General features: G+C 39.9%; 1 protein-coding gene across 7 annotated transcripts in view; it reads right to left on the reverse strand.

The window, feature by feature from the left end:
* Positions 1 to 18,514, reverse strand: part of NCOA6 (nuclear receptor coactivator 6) — a 100,177-nt gene that overhangs the window by 32,223 nt on the left and 49,440 nt on the right. For 4 of the 7 annotated variants that reach the window (XM_079783613.1, XM_079783611.1, XM_079783612.1 and 1 more), the window contains 4 exons: positions 16,019 to 16,141; positions 6,520 to 6,648; positions 4,972 to 5,838; positions 2,803 to 2,949 (listed from right to left, as the gene is read on the reverse strand). In XM_079783613.1, coding sequence (XP_079639739.1) covers positions 2,803 to 2,949; positions 4,972 to 5,838; positions 6,520 to 6,648; positions 16,019 to 16,141 — 1,266 coding nt within the window. Of the gene's footprint in view, positions 1 to 2,802; positions 2,950 to 4,971; positions 5,839 to 6,519; positions 6,649 to 10,433; positions 10,521 to 16,018; positions 16,142 to 18,514 lie in introns of those variants that run through there. The other 3 variants (XM_079783615.1, XM_079783614.1, XM_079783617.1) reach the window with 3 other exon arrangements.

The following is an 18,514-nucleotide window of genomic DNA, read 5'->3' on the forward strand; positions in this document are numbered from 1 at the left end:
TTAGCCTTTCATTAATTTAATAAATATTGATAGTGAGTAGATTAAAAAATGACATGTAGCTACCTCAAGATGATGAAAATTAATGAAAAGCATTGCTGGTTAGTGAAAAAACTCTGATTTAGATGAGTCAAGGAAACAAAGAATGTGATGCATCCTCTTAGGAAAACCTCAACTACGACCGAGAAGACATTTAAAAGTGCTTCTTTTATATATATATACTAGTGGCCCGGTGCACGAAATTGATGCACGGAGGTGGGGGTGTCCCTCAGCCCAGCCTGCACCCTCTCCAATCTGGGACCCCTCGAAGGATGTCCTACTGCCAGTTTACAGGGATCAGGCCTAAACCGGCAGTCGGACATCCCTCTCACAATCCAGGACTGCTGGCTTCTAACCGCTCACTTGCCTGCCTGCCTGATTGCCCCTAACCACTCTGCCTGCCGGCTTGCTGGCCCCAACTGCCCCCTGCCGCCGGCCTGCTCGCCCCCAAATGCCCTCCCCGCCAGCCTGATCACCCCCAACTGCCCCCCGTGCCAGTGTGCTCACCCCCAACTGCCCTCCTGCTGGGCTGCTCACTTCAAACTGCCCCCCTGCCGGCCTGATCACCCCCAACGGCCCCCCCACTGGCCTGATCACCCACAACTGCCATCCCATCCTGGCCTGATCACCCACAACTGCCTTCCCCTCTTGGCCTCTAACCGCTTCTACCTCGGCCCCGCCACCATGGCTTTGTCCAGAAGAACGTCCAGAAGGTCTCCTGGAAGGTCTTCCAGTCTAATTAGCATATTACCCTTTTATTAGTATATATATTGATTTCAGAGAAGAAGGGAGAGGGAGAGAAACATCAATGATGAAAGAGAACCATTGATTGCTGTCTCCTGCATGCCCCCCACTGGGGATCGAGACTGCAACCTGGGCATGTGCCCTTTACTGGAATTGAACCTGAGACCCTTCAGTCTGCAAGGCCGACACTCTATCCACTGCGCCAAACTAGCTAGGGCTAAAAGTGCTTCTTGAAAAACTATTAATGACTCTATATGTGTGATATATGGATGCTGTACTTTAAAGAAAAGAACACCTAATACTTCCTAAGGACAAGTCTCCTCCACCCAGTGTGGTAAAAGTTATTTAATCCTGATCTGAAACATGAGTCCCTGGTAGGAGTCAAATGACAGATGACCCAGAAGCTGTAGATAGAGGATAGTTAACAAGGATGTTAAAACTTCAGTGACTCTGCTCTTGGCAGTTTCTGGTGGACCACATGGGACATGTTCTATTCTTCTCAGTGATTTATAATTTAGACAAAGAACACTGCCTGGCTTGTTGCAGTGTTTACTTATTTTGGGTCTTTGGGATTTTCCCATAGCTATCATTCAGTCAACAATTATACATTGAGTACCTAATATGTACAAGGCATTTTTGGTGCTGAGGCAATATCAATAAATAAGACTGATCAAATCCCGGATACTTTGAAGTCTAGTTGACAAGACACAATAACAAACAGACAAGTATTTTTACAGGAAGAAGTAAAAGCTAACAAGGTAGAAATAAAGCAGGGTAAGAGTACAGAAAATGATAGGCAAGAATAGAGATATATTAGATGGGATAATGGGGAAATCAAAACAATATGAGCATGTGGAAGGCACCATATAAAAAATATATACCTGTGCTTGGGTGGAATTATAAATGACTTTATCAATTTTAACACTTCCTATAGAAAACATGAATTCACATAGCTCAAGAATGCAGTTTTGCACTAGCAGATAGGGAAAGACAAGCAGTTTCCCTACCCTCACTCTTCAAGAGGTAGTTTGAATTATTTTTCGTTAAGTTAGTACTTTTTCTCATTCCTTAATGATTTACAATTAAAACTGGAACCACATAACTAAATTAACTGTAAGTGGGGATGAGAGTTGAGAAAATATTTGCACTACCTCAGTCCTAACTGCCTGAATGAGAAACGAAGAGGATTAGTCAAATGGTACCTAAACAATTAGAAACATGAAGTCTGGACTTATACAATACTATTTTACAAATTTCTCCTCCGAAATTTCTTCTTATATACAATACACTGCTGGCATTAAACCAGTACTGATTAAAATTCAGTCTTCAAACACCACAGTGTAAATCAGAATACAGACATTCAGCATAAACATAGCTAACATGTACTATATATTTTTAAAGTTGTAGCTGTCCAAAATGTCATGTGCCTCCATGCCTTTGTACCTATAGTTTCCTCTGCCACAGCAATCCTTTTACCTTTTTACTAACTCAGGAGTCGGCAAACTATGGTCCATGGGCCAAATCTGAAAGTGTTTGGAACACAGCCAAATTCATTCATTTACATATTGTCTCTGGCTACTTTTGCATAACAGCATAGTTAAGTAGTTGCAAAGCCAAAAAATACAGGATGTCCCCAAGAAATATATACACACTTTAATAGCTGATAGTTCAATTTTGAAAATGAAATGTATTTTAATAAATGCTGCCTTTATAATTATTTAAAGTGTGTGTATATTTTTTGGGGACACCTTATATTTATTATTTGGTTCTTTTAAGGAAAAAAATTTTTTTAATTGCCAAAACCTGTTATTTGTCTCCTTTCCTTAGATGTTTCCACGTTTTTGAGACATTGTACCTACTTTCAACAGATCAGTTATTGCCTTGAAAGAATAATTCATATTTATGGATTTGAAATTAAGGTGAAAGACCAGGACTTACGTTTATCCTTGTTGCTCATCACAGTATCTACTACACAATACTCTTACTATTAAATGCTTGCTGAATAAATCATAGAAAACAAACCTGCATGCTGGACATTTTGATTTGCTTGCAGCTGAGGGGCTCCTGAATTCCCAGGGGTGGTTGTTGTGGTCGAAGGCACCTGACCTTGCATAAAGTTCGGATTGGCCTGTCCTGCTGAGAAGCCAGGTGGGAGGCGTTTAGGCATTCCTTAATAGAAAACAATGAGTAAGGCAGTTACCTAGCAAATTTATACTCTTTCTTAGATGTGGAATGAATAAGGAAGGATGAGCTGCATGAAGTCTCCACTGGCTTAGCTCTCTGTCACACTGGTAAGATCTTTAATAATAAGGTTGGGAAAGATGGTTAAAAAAATCAACACAATCTCTTACATGAGCATTGTCAAAATGAAAAAGAAATACTAAAAAATTTACACTTAGAACATGCCAAGGAAAAGATGGCAATCTGCTCCCTAAATGTGATCTGAGGCCACATCACAGCAAGGTTTAGAGCTCTTTACTTTTCTCTGTAATAGAGTGGACTTCAAAACTTTACATACTTTAATACAGGTACCAATGAAATAAGTTCTCTCATATTCAAACAAATTGATAATAAATACTATGAAACAAAAGCTAGGTCCCAATATTAAATACAGATAGGTGGTTTTTTTCTCCATTGAGGGAAATAGATGACAATATCCTTTGTAGAAAACTTCCCCCCAATATTGTGCTTGTCTCTTTGAAAAAGACAAAAGATTAGAAGCAATTCATAGGAGCTTCAAAGTGAGGCTATGTAAAATTTATCATTATGCCTTCCCCTCATAAGGTTTGCTGCAATTCTGACAGCTATGGTACCAAAAACCATGCTCTAATGGAATATCACTAAAGTATTACTTCCTTTTAGAGGAAGGTTTAATTTCAGAAAATCTGTAATAAGGAGAATCTCCGAACACACTCATTGTTTATAACGTAGGCCTTGATGTGGCCAGATCACCTAGGTGAGCACATCATCTGCTCTATGAAAGCATCAAGACCTAAAGCTCACTTAAATTTTTTTATTAGTCCATTTATTTTTTTTTAAGGGCCAAATTTTCAATGTCCTGAAAAACGCTTTGTAGACAAATATGCATTTGTCCTTTCTTTAGCAGTGACAAGTCCCCATTTGCATGCTTCCATTGTAATTAAATAAGAAATCACATTTGCAGGAGGGACTACCCAGCTTCCACTGATCCAGGGCTAGATGCCCAGAACAGTGAAGTTTGGAGCTGAAACATTCTTGCATTTTCTAAAAACTTCTTAGGATTCAAATATTAGAGCCTGCATGTCCATAAAATTAATTACAAGAGTGAAAAGATTGATGAGCAACTTAATTTCACCAGAAACCATGGGAACATGCCTTTGCTATGTTGCACTAAAGATGCAAGGGTTTTTTTCTGGGTAGGCAATGGGTGTCTTTTGGTGGGGGTATGTTTATCAGATGACAGCATTACTGATACTCTCTATACCTTACTGAAAAGCTCCAAGCACATTCATGTGCACTAGATCAATGATTAATAAGAATAAATAATAAACATGGAGATGGATAAGTTTTACTGTAATCGTTTTACCTCTCACACATTAAGCTCCATTGCTTTTTCTTCATACAAGAGGCACCTTACAAAATAAATAAATAAATCTCCTTTAGGTATAACTGGTGGAATTCCCTCTCTAAGGAGCAGGCATTGACATTATAAAACTATAAAAGTCAATGATTTCTGAACTTACTCCCCTTTAATTAAATTTTACAAATACCATGCTATTTTACTAACTTAGGATTATCAAAATTGAAAACTAGAAGGGCCTTTCCCCCAATAAGACCCTTACTTCTCTTTTTATTTTTTGCTGTATTACATAATCTTAATTTTTTCTACAGCCGAGCAGTATAAGTTGTTAATAAAATGCATGTTTCTTCTGGACATTTTACTAGTACAAGATAAAGCAGAAATAATTTGAAAACAAAATGAGCATATCTATATTGAATTTTACCTGTATTTTTATCCAGAGGGCTAGCTTAAATGTAACCAGTAAGATAATGTATAATGTATTAACTAATTTATATCAAATGACACCACTATATCCACAAAATCAAATTATTACATCCTTATTTCACTCCCTCTATTATCTCAAAATTGAAGTTCTACTAAGATCTATCTTCAATAAATTTACCAACACAAATAGCTTCAGTGTTCCTCACCTCCTAGGCCTGGATGTAAACTCTGTGGCCCCTGATTTGGTGGTTGCTGCTGCATCACCATGAAGTTAGGTGGCACGTTTCCCTGTTGAACCATAGGATTCCGACCCGGAGAGCTGACAGGCTGTTGAAATCCCTGGGGAATTGGGTTATTTTGAGGTGGCCTTGGTCCCATCTGCTGCTGAGTTTGGTTAACCGTTGGGGAGGATGCAGGGGATCCCTGCTGGAAGGAGGAGGGTGAGGAGGCAGGAGACTTGTTGGTGAGGTGGGGCTGCTGCAGGGGGGTTGGAACCCTGGAGTGCCCTCCCTGCATGCTCTTCATCTGAGGAGCTGTGAACTGGCCTGGATTGCTCATCTGAGGAAAGTTTGTATGGGCTTGTGAGGCTTGCTGGCTGCCAAAGGGATATGGAGGGGGAGGATGGGAAGGTGTCTGTACCGTGGCTAAGGATGGTCTTGCCTGAAGTTGCTGTTGCATTGGACCAGGCAAGGGAGCCTTCTTCCACCCTTGGTTTGCAGTCATTGTGCCCAGAGAACCCTGGGCTGGAGGAGGCTGAAGGGCTCCAGAAGGCAGCTGGTTCCAGCCTGGAGGAACAGGCACCTGAGTTGGGGCAGTAAACTGGGGTCGAATTCCCTGTGGCTGTTGCTGCTGATGTTGCTGTGGGGGTCTTGCCTGCAACTGTTGTTGTTGATGCTGCTGTTGTTGATGCTGCTGCTGTTGATGCTGCTGCTGCTGCAGCTGGGGAAAATTAGCTGGGTTCATTTGTCTGTTCACAGAGACAGGCTGCAATGGGTGATGTGGGGGCGCTAAAGATCCTGAGGGATGACTTTGCTGCTGTATATGGAGCCCAGAGAGGAGTGGATCCATTGCATCTGTTTAAAAATGGTCAACAAAGCAAAAATTAACTTACTGAAACCTAGGTCTTGGCAGTTCCGTAAATATAGAGTAAAATCTGCTGGTACCACTCAATGAAATGTTTGTGAGCATCTTCTATATGAAAAGCAATGTACCAAGATGATAGAAAGATAAATCTTATCTAAAAGAGCTTATGATTCAAAAGTGGACATAGAGACAAACATAAAATGTGGAGTGGTATTTTCAGAGCATATTTTGGGAACTGTGTTCATTAATGTCATAAGAAAATAAAACAAAACATAGTCAATTAGGTTTGGGAAACATTGGACCTAACAACTTCAGTGCCTCCAAAGACTTCCAGTGCCTCCAAATGTTAATTTTGTATCTCTGGGAGAAGGATGCACTTAGCAAATTTACTTCCATGTTTAGAATTCTCTGTCATGGAGTATCTTGCAGGACTACGTAGGCCAATAAATGCATTTTTTTTTAGGAATGTTGGGGTAAAACTTATAAGAGAACAATGAGAAATTCTAAGAAGGAAATGATGACTTTTAGCTTGAAGAAATTAGGGCACATTTTGTAAAGAAGGTGGCATTTAAGTTGGGCGATTGGGAACTCCATCAGAGACAGCTGAATTTTGTAATGATCTGTGCAGGGAGTACTAGCCTCTTTGATCCTAAAAGACTGGAGGTCAATACCTGACTGTGAAGCAGGGCGAGGAGTCCTGGGCTGCAGTTCTGAATTGGGACCTGGTGCCATCATGGAAGATGACATGTTTCCACCCTGGGGTATCATAACAGTGGCCGGGTTGGTCATTCTTATTAATCCTAGAGAGAAAAAAAAAGGTCTAGAATAGAGTATTGAAATTGGCATAATGTTGTTGTTTTTGAATAAAATATTTCAAAAATATGAAAAAGTATGACAAATTTCTGTACCATCATCTACCTTGTATATATCTAAGCATTTTGACCTATCTTCTTCAGATATACATACATACATACATACATACATACATACACACACACATACATACATATGTGTGTGTATTCTCTATATATAAAAGCCTGTGACTGATGACCAAACGACCTGTCACTATGACGTGCACTGACCACCAGGGGGCAGATGCTCAACAACCCCTGGTGTTCAGTACCCTCCCACGCTCCCACAGTGGGGAGCGCCGCTCAGCTGACTGACGCCAGACGCTGGTGCGCTGGTGAGTGCAGCTGCGGCGGCATGAGTCTCTCCTGCCTCCACAGCAGCACTACCAAGATGCAGCTGCGGCAGGCACAAAAGGGCCAAGATGAGCAGGAGCAGCCGCTTTCCCGGTCGCGTGCCACTTTGTGCACTACTACACCCCCCACCCCCCCCCCCCGTGTGGTCCCAGATTGCAAGAGGGCATAGGCCAGGCCAAGGGACCCCACTGGTGCACGAATCTGTGCACTTGGGCCGCTAGTGTATATATTTATGTATATATGTATATGTATATATGTATGCATATACACACCCGAGAAGCCCCTATTTCTTCCCAATCTCATTCCATTCTCTCCCTCTTATCTTATAATTGGGGTTAACAGTTCCATGCATGTTTTATTTTCTACATACGTAGGAAAATTGTATTGCATTCTTGTATGCTTTTAATCTTCATGCAAGTGGAACCATACTATATGTACTCTTCGGTTTACATTTTCACTTATTTTTTGAGTTTTATCCATCTTGACTGCCATAATAGTGCTCTATTTTATACATTCATTCTCCTGTTGATAAATATTAGGTCCCCACACCCCACCCACCCTAACTTTTCATTCTGAGAATTTGGTAATGTCATGTATTCTTGTGGACATATGAGCTTATCTTTACACTATATAATTAGAATTGTTAGGTTTTGAAATATAAGCATTTTCAATTTTACTAGATCTTGGTAAAGTGCTCTCAAAAGTGGTTATACAGATTCATACTCCAACTAGATGTTTGAGAACTCCTCTTGCTCCTTATCTTTCTAATTTCTGATACCCTTAGACTTTTTAGAATTTAGCATCTATGTTCATAAGTGATAATAGCCTATAATTATCTTCTCTTCCTGTCCTTTAATTTTGATTAAGAAAAAATAGCTTCAAAATGGGTTGGAAAGCATATTTCCCTCTTTTCTATGCTCTGGAAAAATATGTCTAACTGTTCTTTAAACATTTAGTAAAACTCACCTGTAAAATCAATAGGGCCTGTGGGTTACACTAATTGGTTCATAGGGAGACAGATTTTTAATTATTTCAATTTCCTAAGTAGTTAATAGATTTTTCAAGTTTTCTATATCTTATTAAGTCTGTTTCGTTTAAATTATAGTTTCAAGAAAATTGTTAACCTGCCAATGCTTTATAATTTATTAGCATAGTTATTCATGGGATACCCATTTTTCCATTCTTTTTAAAAACTGAGACAATTCACATACTATAAAATACATCCTTTTAAAAGTGTACACTTTATTTTCATTCTTTACATTGCCTGTGCCTCTTTTTTTTTCTTGTCTTATCAGGTTCATCATTTTACTTGTCTTTTCAAAGAAACATCTTTTAGCTTTGTTGCTCTGTTCTTTTTTTAAAATGCATACTTTACTTATTTCTTTCCTCCTAAATTATTACTCTGCTGTTCATTTTCTTAAGCCATACAGTTAGCTTGTTACTTTTCAGTTGATGTTCTGCTCTAATATAAGTATCTGAAGGTTTAATTTTCTTCCCAGTACTGTATTGGCTATACCTTACAAATTCTGATATGTGCTTCTCATTATTCCAAATATTTTCTAATGTCCATCATGATTAATTTTTAAAAAATCATTGTGTATTTAGAATGTATTTTTTTAATTTCTAAAAATATGGGATATTTTAGTTAGGTTTTTGTTTTGTTTTGTTTTTGACCACTGACTTGACTAATTGCACTACAGGTTAGAGAACAATATTTGGCATTTACTAAAACTTGCTTTTGGAATAATACATGACCAATTTATACAAATGTTCCATTTATGCTTGACAAGATTAAGAATCCTTGATTTCTATTTACAGTTGACCCTTGAACATGGTTTTGAACTGTGCAGGTACACTTACATGTGGATTTTTTTCCATAAATGTGTAAGTACTGCAAATGTATTTTCTCAATAACATTTTCTTTTCTATAGCTTACTTAAGAATACAGCACATGATACATATAAATACAAAATGTGTGTTAATCGACTGTTTATATTATCAGTAAGGCTTCCAGACAATAGTAGACTACTAGCAGTTAAGTTTTTGGGGAGTCAAAAGTTATACGCAGATTTTTGCTTGGGTGGTTGACGTCTCTAATCCCACGTTGTTCAAGGCCAACTGTATACCCATTATATCAAATTATTTTAATTATGTTATTCAAACTTTATCCTTACTAGTTTTTTATAAGCTCAACACATCAATTACTAATAGAAGTTTGTTAAAATTTCTAAGATTTGCTATCTCCATGTAATTCTGTCCATTTTTGCCTCACATATTTTAAGGATAGGTTATTAAGAAAATAATAGTTTAATTATCTTTCTAGTAAACTTTTCCTTTTACTTTATTTTTATTAAAAAAATTTTTTTTTTGTTAATACTCACCCGAGAATATTTTTCCATTGATTTTTAGCAAGAGTGGAAGGGAGAGGGAGAGACAGAGAGAGAAACATCGATGTGAGAGAGACATTGATTGGTTGTCTCCTGCATATACCCTGGGGATGGAGCTTGCAACCAAGGTATGTGCCTTTGACAGGAATTGAACCTGAGGCCCTTCAGTCTGAAGGGGGACACTCTATCCACTGAGCCAAATCTGCTAGGGCTCCTTTTTTAAAAAAATCCTCACCCAAGGAGGGAGGATATTTTTCCCCCACTGATTTTTAGAAAGAGTGGAAGGGAGGTAGGAGGAGGGAGAGAAACATTGATGTGAGAGAGGAACATCAATTGATTGTCTCCTGCATACACCTTGACCAGGGCTGGGGACTGAACTCGCAATGGGGGTACATGCCTTTTATTCTGAATCTAACCCATGACCCTTCAGTCTGTGTGCTGATGCTCTAACCACTGAGCAACTGGTCAGGGCTGAACTTTTCCTTTTATATCATACAGTAGCCCTATTTATCCTCCATAAAGCTTTTTATCTTAAAGTCTGTTTTATCTGGTAAAAATAGTTCTTCCTTTTCTTGGTTAATATTCATTTGGATTATCTTTTTTTCTATCATTTTGGCTATGAACTGAGTCCTTATAATTTATATGTTTTCTATAAAAACACATAGCTAAATCTGATTTATTTTTATCAAAGTTCAGAATCCATTTGCCTTTACTGTTAATTACTAGTATATTTTGGTTTATCATTTTGTGATACCACTGCTTTTTACCCTTCTTTTTCTATGCTGTTCTCCTATTTTTCCTGAATTTTGTTTTCATCATGCTTTCTTCCTATGAAGTTATATAATCTATTTCTATTATTTTAGTGATTATGTTTAAAATGCCAACAGACATATTTGACTTAAAGTCTAAAGATAATATATGGTTATCTTTATACTAAATAAGTCAATATTTATTTAGAAATATTTACCCCAGGTTACCAATTATTTAGCTCACCATTCCTTCTTAGCTCTTATTTCTTCCATCTTAGGTTCAATTTTCTTCTTCCTGAAGTACATCTTGAGCAGTTCAATTAGCAAGGGTCTGTTAATGGTAAATTCTCTTAGTCTCTTGGAAAAGGCCTTTATTTCACACTACTGTTGATAGTGTAGCTAGGTTTAAAATTCGAGGCTGTCAATAATTTTCTCATCACTTTGAAATATTATTCCAATGTTTTCTGGCTTCCAATGTTTCTGTTAAGAAATTAGTTGCAGGCCCAGCCAGTGTGGTTCAGTGGTTGAGCATCGACCTATGAACCAGGAGGTCACAGTTCGATTCCCGGTTGGGGCATATGCCAGGGGTTTCGGGCTCGATCCCTGGTAGGGGACATCCGGGGGGGGCAGCCAATCGATGATTCTCTCTCATCATTGATGTTCCTCTCTCTCTCTCCTTCTCCCTTCCTCTCTCTGAAATTAATAAAAACATATTAAAAAAAATTAGTTGTGGGTCTCATAGTCTTTCCTTCATAAACAATTAGTCTTTGCCCTAGCTGGTTTGGCTCAGTGGATAGAGTGTTGGCCTGTGGACTGAAGGGTCCCAGGTTTGATTCCGGTCAAGGGCACATACCTCAGTTGCAGGCTCCTCCCTGGGGTGCATGCAGGAGGCAACGAATCAATGTGTTTCTCTCACACTGATGTTTCTCTCTGTCTTTCCCTCTCTCTTCCACTCTCTAAAAATCAATGGAAAAATACCCTTGGGTGAGGATTAAAATAATAATAATAATAATAATAATAATAATTGATATTTTATTTTGAGTTGCTTTTAACATTCTCTTTGCTTTTCATGTTCTGTAGCTTTACAATTTTGTGTCCTGATGTGGATTCATTTTTATTTATAGTGCTAAGGATTACTGGGCTTCTGAATCTGAGGACTCATTTCTTTCACCAATTCTGGGAAAAATTCAGCCATTCTCTATTTGACTATTGTCCTGCCTCAATTTCTTTATCTTCTTCTGGAATTCTTTTCAGACTTATGTTAAACCTTCTAATTTTATCCTTCACATCTCTTGACCTTTTTCATATTTCCATCTCTTTTATTTTTTCTGTGCTGCATTCTAGGTAATTTATTCAAGTTTACATTCCAATTCAGCTGTGTCTAATGAGTAAGTTATTTACTTCAATTTAAAAATTTCTCTAAGTTCTGTTCGCCCCTCCCTATCCCCAATTCTCTTTATGTTTTGATAGTGTCTTGTCCTCTTCTTAGGATTTTCATAAATTTAAACACCCTAATATTCCCATTATCTAGAGGGAGGGAGTATAGCCCTAAATGTTATAAGTCTGGAGTATAATCCTATCCTATATAATAAAAGGCTAATATGCAAATTGTCCCCTCAGGAGTTCTACCAACCACGAGTTCAACTGCTCCCTATGATGAGCGCTGACCACCCGGGGGCGGCACGGAATGCAGGGGACAGCATGGAATAAAGGAAGGCCCCAGCTGGCAGCCAGAAGACCCCAATCAGCCCTGATTGCCGGCCAGGCCTAGGGACCCTACCGTGCACAAACTTCATTCACTGGGCCTCAAGTCTCATTTATAATAGGCTTTAACTATGAGAATCTGCAATGGCTTGGGTTGAGAATGTGCTTCTCCAGAGCTTCAACAATTATTAGTGGATTGAGGCCAGTCTAAAACTACTTACTGACTTAGCTTGGCTGTTCCTGAGTCATTTCAATACAAGGTGGGACAAAAGTAGGTTTATAGTTGTTCGTAAGGAAAATACAATAAATAATAATATAAGAATAAACTCTGTGTTTCAAGTACAACTGTAAACTTAGTTTTGCACTACCCTGTATATTAAATTTCCAACTGCATGAGGGTAGAGAAAACAATTCCACAACCACCATTTCCCCAGTCCCCAATTAGGAGTCTAGTCCAAGAGAGATAAGTTTTGCATTTGTCTTCCCGTGCCAGAGGGTAAAAATGTTTGAATCAATATTTCACTAAAAATTCTCGCTTCATCAGGGATTCTGAATTCTAACTTCTTTCTTTATGTAGACCCGAGTAAGGCTTCATGTTTTACCCCTTGGCCCCTGCAGAGTCTTCTCACTTCTTTATTGCTACTTAAATTTTCTTCTTTGACTTCTTTTTTGCCCTGGGGATTTTCCTTACTTTCTTATAAGCTCAATTCTGCATTAAATGTTATATGTTTATTGAGCATTTTTAGATGTTTTGTAGTTGAGGAGGGCAGTTAGGTAAATGTTGAAACTGGATTTTTTTCTTAGGAACCCCATCCCATTTTTCAAAGATGGCAATTAGACAGTAAAAAAGTTCTTAGGAGATAACAAGCAGGTTTTCTTAGTCTATAATCAGTCTCCTACACTCAGAAATGTTTAAGCACATGCTGACTACATGCTCAGTAGAGATACTATAAAATACATTCCAATATTAGAGGGAATTTGGACTAAATCCATGGTTCACAACTTTGGGGGGAAAAACATTTTGTCCCCCAGGAAATATTTACCAATGTCTGGAGACAGTTTTCGTTGGCACTACTGGAAAAGTGCCATGTTGTACTAGCATCTGGTGGTTGAGGCCAGGGATGCTGCTAAACATCCCACAATGCATACGACAGCTCCCCACAGCAAAGAATTATCAGCCTAAAGCATTAATAGTGACAAGGTTGAGAAACCATGACAAAATGACTACTATGGAATCCTCACTAATCTTGAGCTTCTCTAAAGCTATGGGAAAAAACCAAACAGGCTATGGATATGGTTTTAATTACAAAAGTATTCTGCTTATCAGTTAACTTACTGTTGCCAATAGAGAAAGTAGTGCTAAGAAAAATTTACAATCTAATACATTGTAGATACACAATTCTAAAGTCATTTATTACTGTTTTATAGGGTACTAAGGTCACTTTCCCTAGAAAAATTCCTCTGCTTAAACTAATATCAAATTTGTTTGCATCCATTGTCCCCATGGACAATAGAGAAAAACATGCCTGAAATATGCTTGGCAGTAAAGAAAGATTAGGAGTTAAAATGTTACTGTGACTACAGATCATTACCAATTCATTATTCCTGAAAATTCATATTATATCACAATCAGTGGCCTTCACTAAATCTAACTTAATTTCAACCTAAAGCTTCTAAGTTTCTTATGTTGACAATAAACTACATATATTGCTATAATTTAGACTCACTTCTCAGAGATCTTAATAAATATGCCTGCTATTTTCCAGATACCAGCCAGATGTTAAGAGAACTATTTGCTAGATACTAGGAGAGCTTGCAATTTGTGTGCTGGCATCAGTTTAACAGGGTCCTAACATTTTAAGGCTGGAAGCGATCTACATAGCATTGCTTCTAGGACATCCTATCTAATAAAAGAGTAATATGCAAATTGATGGTCACTCCAACACACAAGATGGCTGCCCCTATGTGATCAAAGATGGCTGCCCCCATGTGGACACAAGATGGTCGCCACAAGATGGCCTACAGGAGAGGGCAGTTGTGGGCGATCAGGCCAGCAGGGGAGGGCAGTTAGGGGTGACCGGGCCGGCAGAGGAAGGCAGTTGGGAGGGACCAGGCCAGCAGGGGAGGGCAGTTGGGGGGGAACCCAGGCATGCAGGGGAGGACAGTTGGGGGGGACTAGGCCTGCAGGGGAGGGCAGTTGGAGGGGACCAGGCCTCAGGGGAGGGCAGATGAGGGTGACCAGGCCTGCAGGGAAGGGCAGTTGGGGGCAACCAGGCTGGCAGGGGAGGGCAGTTAGGTGTTACCGGGCCAGCAGAGGACGGCAGTTGGGGGTGATCAGGCCTGCAGGGGAGAATAGTTAGGGGCAACCAGGCTGGCAGGGGAGGACAGTTGGAGGTGACCAGGCCAGCAGGGGAAGGCAGTTAGGGGCGACCAGGCTGGCAGGGGAGTGGTTAGGGGGTGATCAGGCTGGCAGGCAGAAGCGGTTTGGGGCAATCAGGCAGGCAGGCAGGCGAGCGGTTGGGAGCCAGCAGTCCTGGATTGTGAGAGGGATGTCCAACTGTCCCCACTGGGGATCGGGCCTAAACGGGCAGTCGGACATCCCTCGAGGGGTCCCAGATTGGAGAAGGTGCAGGCTGGGCTGAGGGACACACACACACACACACACACACACACACACACACACACCATGCATGAATTTCGTGCACCAGGCCTCTAGTAATTAAATATGTTTACAGGAAACTAAGCCAGTAAATATTGTCATTTGGCCAGGAATCGAGACTAGAACCCAGGTTGAATCTCATCCTATTTCTATTCATTCTTTTACTAACTACATGCAACTTGGTTAGGTTCTTCCCACTCTTCTTCTGACCCCGATTCTTCACTAGTGGCAACAGTGCCACCTATAATCTCTCATTATGCTGCCTTAAAACCAAATGCTCAGATTTCTATGGAGAATTACATCTACTGACTTCCAACTATAGGTACCAGGCTGGGTATTTTCCATCTACTATATGGTACCCCACAATAGTCCAACAGTACAGATCCTGACATATAATAGGCACTCAGAAATGTTTGCTACATGGCTCATCCTCCTTTAAGAATGAGCTCAATAGATTACAGGCACTATTATCTCATTTTATAGGTGAAGAAACTATTGCTTGGAGAGATGCAATAACTAGCTTAAGGTAACCACTAAATGGCAATGTCAGGATAAAAACCTACTTCCTATTCTATAAGGCCAAGTTTTCAGCTACTGTTCAAAACAATGGCTTTATAAATGGAGCTTCTCCATTCTCCTCCATTTCTTCAAGAGCTGCTGTGCTAGGTGGGGAGGTGAATGATTTGGTATAGTTTCAGGTGCTTACTCTGCTTTAACCACCGAAGCTGTGCCTTTCTGGTTTATTTGAATAAAGGATCCTAAAGCAGAAAAAGTATGAAAGCCACGAGTATAGTGAAAAGAACATTAAACTGGGAGTTAGATCTGAGATATTAAGCCTACTGCTACTTAACTCTGGGCAAACTGCTTCCTTACATGAGCTCCACAGCTTCCTCAGCTTACATGCGAGAGCCAACTCAATTGTAATATTCTGTGATTCACAGAATGTTGAATTCAATCTCCAAAGAAGAAATTTCAGGTTTACTTGAAAAGGTAGCAAGTAATTTATAACTCTCTCAAGCTCTAAATATATAAAAACACATATTCTCCTACATACTTCTACAGATTCCATATAAGCATGCAAGAACTCTTAGCTCACAGATTCTCAGCCTTAAAAAAAGTGAGAGTTAGAAAACTACATTCTCCATTATGCTATAAACATCCTGAGGGTAGGATATATTTTATTCATTTCTATTTTCAACAGTTAGCATAGGTGCTATCATTCAAGAACTTAATCAATGTTTGCTGTATTGCTCAGTGCTCATCTACGTTTAAGCTTGAGCCCCAAAGATTGTAAATCCTAGATGGCCTCCCAAGAGTGATTTCATGTCTTTATTTCCTGAACTAATAAACAGAGACGTGTCAGGAAACCCTGCCTATCTTGTAGGACCCAAATGATCATACGTTAGCAAAGAAAGCAAAAAAAGGGCAACGAGTAAAATGTCATACAATTGAGTGAGAGATCTCACCTGGACCACCTGCCATAGGAAATCCTGGCTCCATCCTAACTGAATTTCCACCTCCCATGGGTCCATTCATTCTCACATCTTGGCTTCGGTTCTGAGCCAAAGCCAGGTTGATAGCACCTTCCCCTGAAAATGACAGTCAGGTTATAAAAAGGAAATCATCAGAATAAATGCAAATTTCATTTTTAAAAAAAGGTACACAAGAGTTGTAGTTTTCTGTAAGGTTTACTTACATGAAGCATGAGAACATAACCAATTCTCACAATATAGAGATGGGCAATGATTAATGATACATAGCATCAGCAAAGAGCTCGAATATTTATTTTCAACCAGTTCATGGGGGGGGGGGGGGGAGAGAGAGAGAGAGAGAGAGAGAGGGGAGAGAGAGAGAATGTATGTGTGTGTATAGGAAAAAAACAGAATGGGGACACTGTAATATTTGTGAGCAAAATGCCATTTCCCTTTCAATAACTGCAATATAAACAGATATCCAGCAGAGAAATTGATGCAATGAAGAGTAAATAGGCCATTAAGTGCCCGTAGACACACAAATGGATAAAGATGTGGTACACATATACAATGGCATATACAACTTAGCCATAAAAATGAATGAAATTGTGCCATATGCAACAACACGGATGGACCTAGAGGGTATTATGTTAAGTGAATGATTTTACTTATATGTGGAATCTAAAAAACAAAATAAAAGAACAAACAAAACAGAAACAAACTCATCAATAAAGAGAATAGACAGTTGCCAGATGGAGGGAGATGGGGGGGGAATGGGTGAAAAGTTTGTGAAGGCTAAGATTAAGAAGCACAAATTGCCAGTTATAAAAATAGTCATGGGATGTAAAATACAGCATAGAAACATAGTCAATAAGCCTATCTAATAAAGAGAGAATATGCAAATTGACCGTCACACCATAACAAAGATAGTGGTGCCCATAGCCACAAGATGGCGGCGCCCAGTCCCCTCAGCCCCGCTGGAGTCCCTCAGTCCTTTCAGCCCCGTGGAGGGGGTGGCAGGTGCGTGGTACAGCTGGACCCGCCCTCAGCCTCCCAGGGAGGGCCCGAGACGCAGGCAACCAGGGCTGGCCGAAGCTTGCGCTGCTAGCAGTGGCAGCAGCAGAGGTGTGATGGGGACGTTGCCTTCCCCTGATCGCCAGGTCGCCTCCCGCCCCTGAGGGCTCCAGGACTGTGAGGGGGGGCAGGCTGGGCTGAGGGACCCCCCTCCAGTGCATGAATTTTCATGCACTGGGCCTCTAGTATTATAATAACTATATATGGTATCATATGGGTTTTAGACTTATTGGGGTTATCACTTTGTAAGTTACATAAATGTTTAATCACTATGTTGCACACAAGAAACTAATATAACATTGTATGTCAACTTTAATTGAAAAAAAAAAGGAGTAGATAGGTTGTTACTAATCTATCTCTGAGACATCTATCTGATGATTGGAACATTTGTATAGGATTGTTAATGCCTACAAAATTTTATCTCATTTGAACCTCATAATAACCTGGTAGGTAATGTCACTAGAAGTGTTCCAATTGAGTGTAACCTAAAGTTAGAGGCAACTTAAATATTACTTGGTTTAATGATAAAAAGGTCTTATCATTGGTGTGGCTCAGTTGGGTGAGCGTTGTCCCATGCACCAAAAGGTTGCTGGTTCAATTTTAAGTTAGGGCACATGCTCGTGTTGAGGGCTCAATCCCCAGTAGGGACTGTGCAGGAGGCAGCAGATGGATGTTTCTCTTCCTTTCCCCTCCTCTCTAAAATCAATCAATCAACCAATCAATTAATAAGTATTTGAAGTAAGTTTTGGGGTGCTTCACCCCTTTAAAATTCTGACTGCTGTTACTCTGGAGAACAGTACCACCTTGTGGACAAATAAAAGTATAGCTGGCCTGTGGCTGAGGAGTTGAAAGTTTTCATTCACTCAAGTCTTTCCTTACAGAATCAGATGATAAAGAAGGAAGCTAGCCATAGCTGGTTTGGCTCAGTGGATAAAGCGTCGGGCTGCAGACTGAAGGGTCCCAGGTTCGATTCTAGTCAAGGGCATGTACCTTGGTTGCGAGCACATCCCGAGTAGGGGGTGTGCAGGAGGCAGCTGATCGATGTTTCTAACTCTCTATCCCTCTCCCTTCCTCTCTGTAAAAAATCAATAATATATATACATATATATATATTTTTTTTTTAAAAGGAAGCTAATGAAAAAAAAAAAAAGTGCCTAATGAGAGCACAATAGTTTCCTCTGTCTTGTCAGTGATGTGCGTTAGTTTTCTGTTTTAACCAGGCAGGTTGGTTAGTCACAGGGAACAAATATCCTGTGACCAATCACCAGCCCAGCCGGTGTGGCTCAGGGGTTGAGTGTTGACCTATGAACCAGGAGGTCACGATTCGATTCCTGGTCAGGGCACATGCCCAGGTTGTGAGCTCAATCCCCAGTAGGGGGAGTGCAGGAGACAGCTGATCCATGATTCTTTCTCATC

Source organism: Cnephaeus nilssonii, assembly GCF_951640355.1.
Source record: "Cnephaeus nilssonii genome assembly, chromosome: 11".
NCBI lineage: Eukaryota > Metazoa > Chordata > Mammalia > Chiroptera > Vespertilionidae > Cnephaeus > Cnephaeus nilssonii.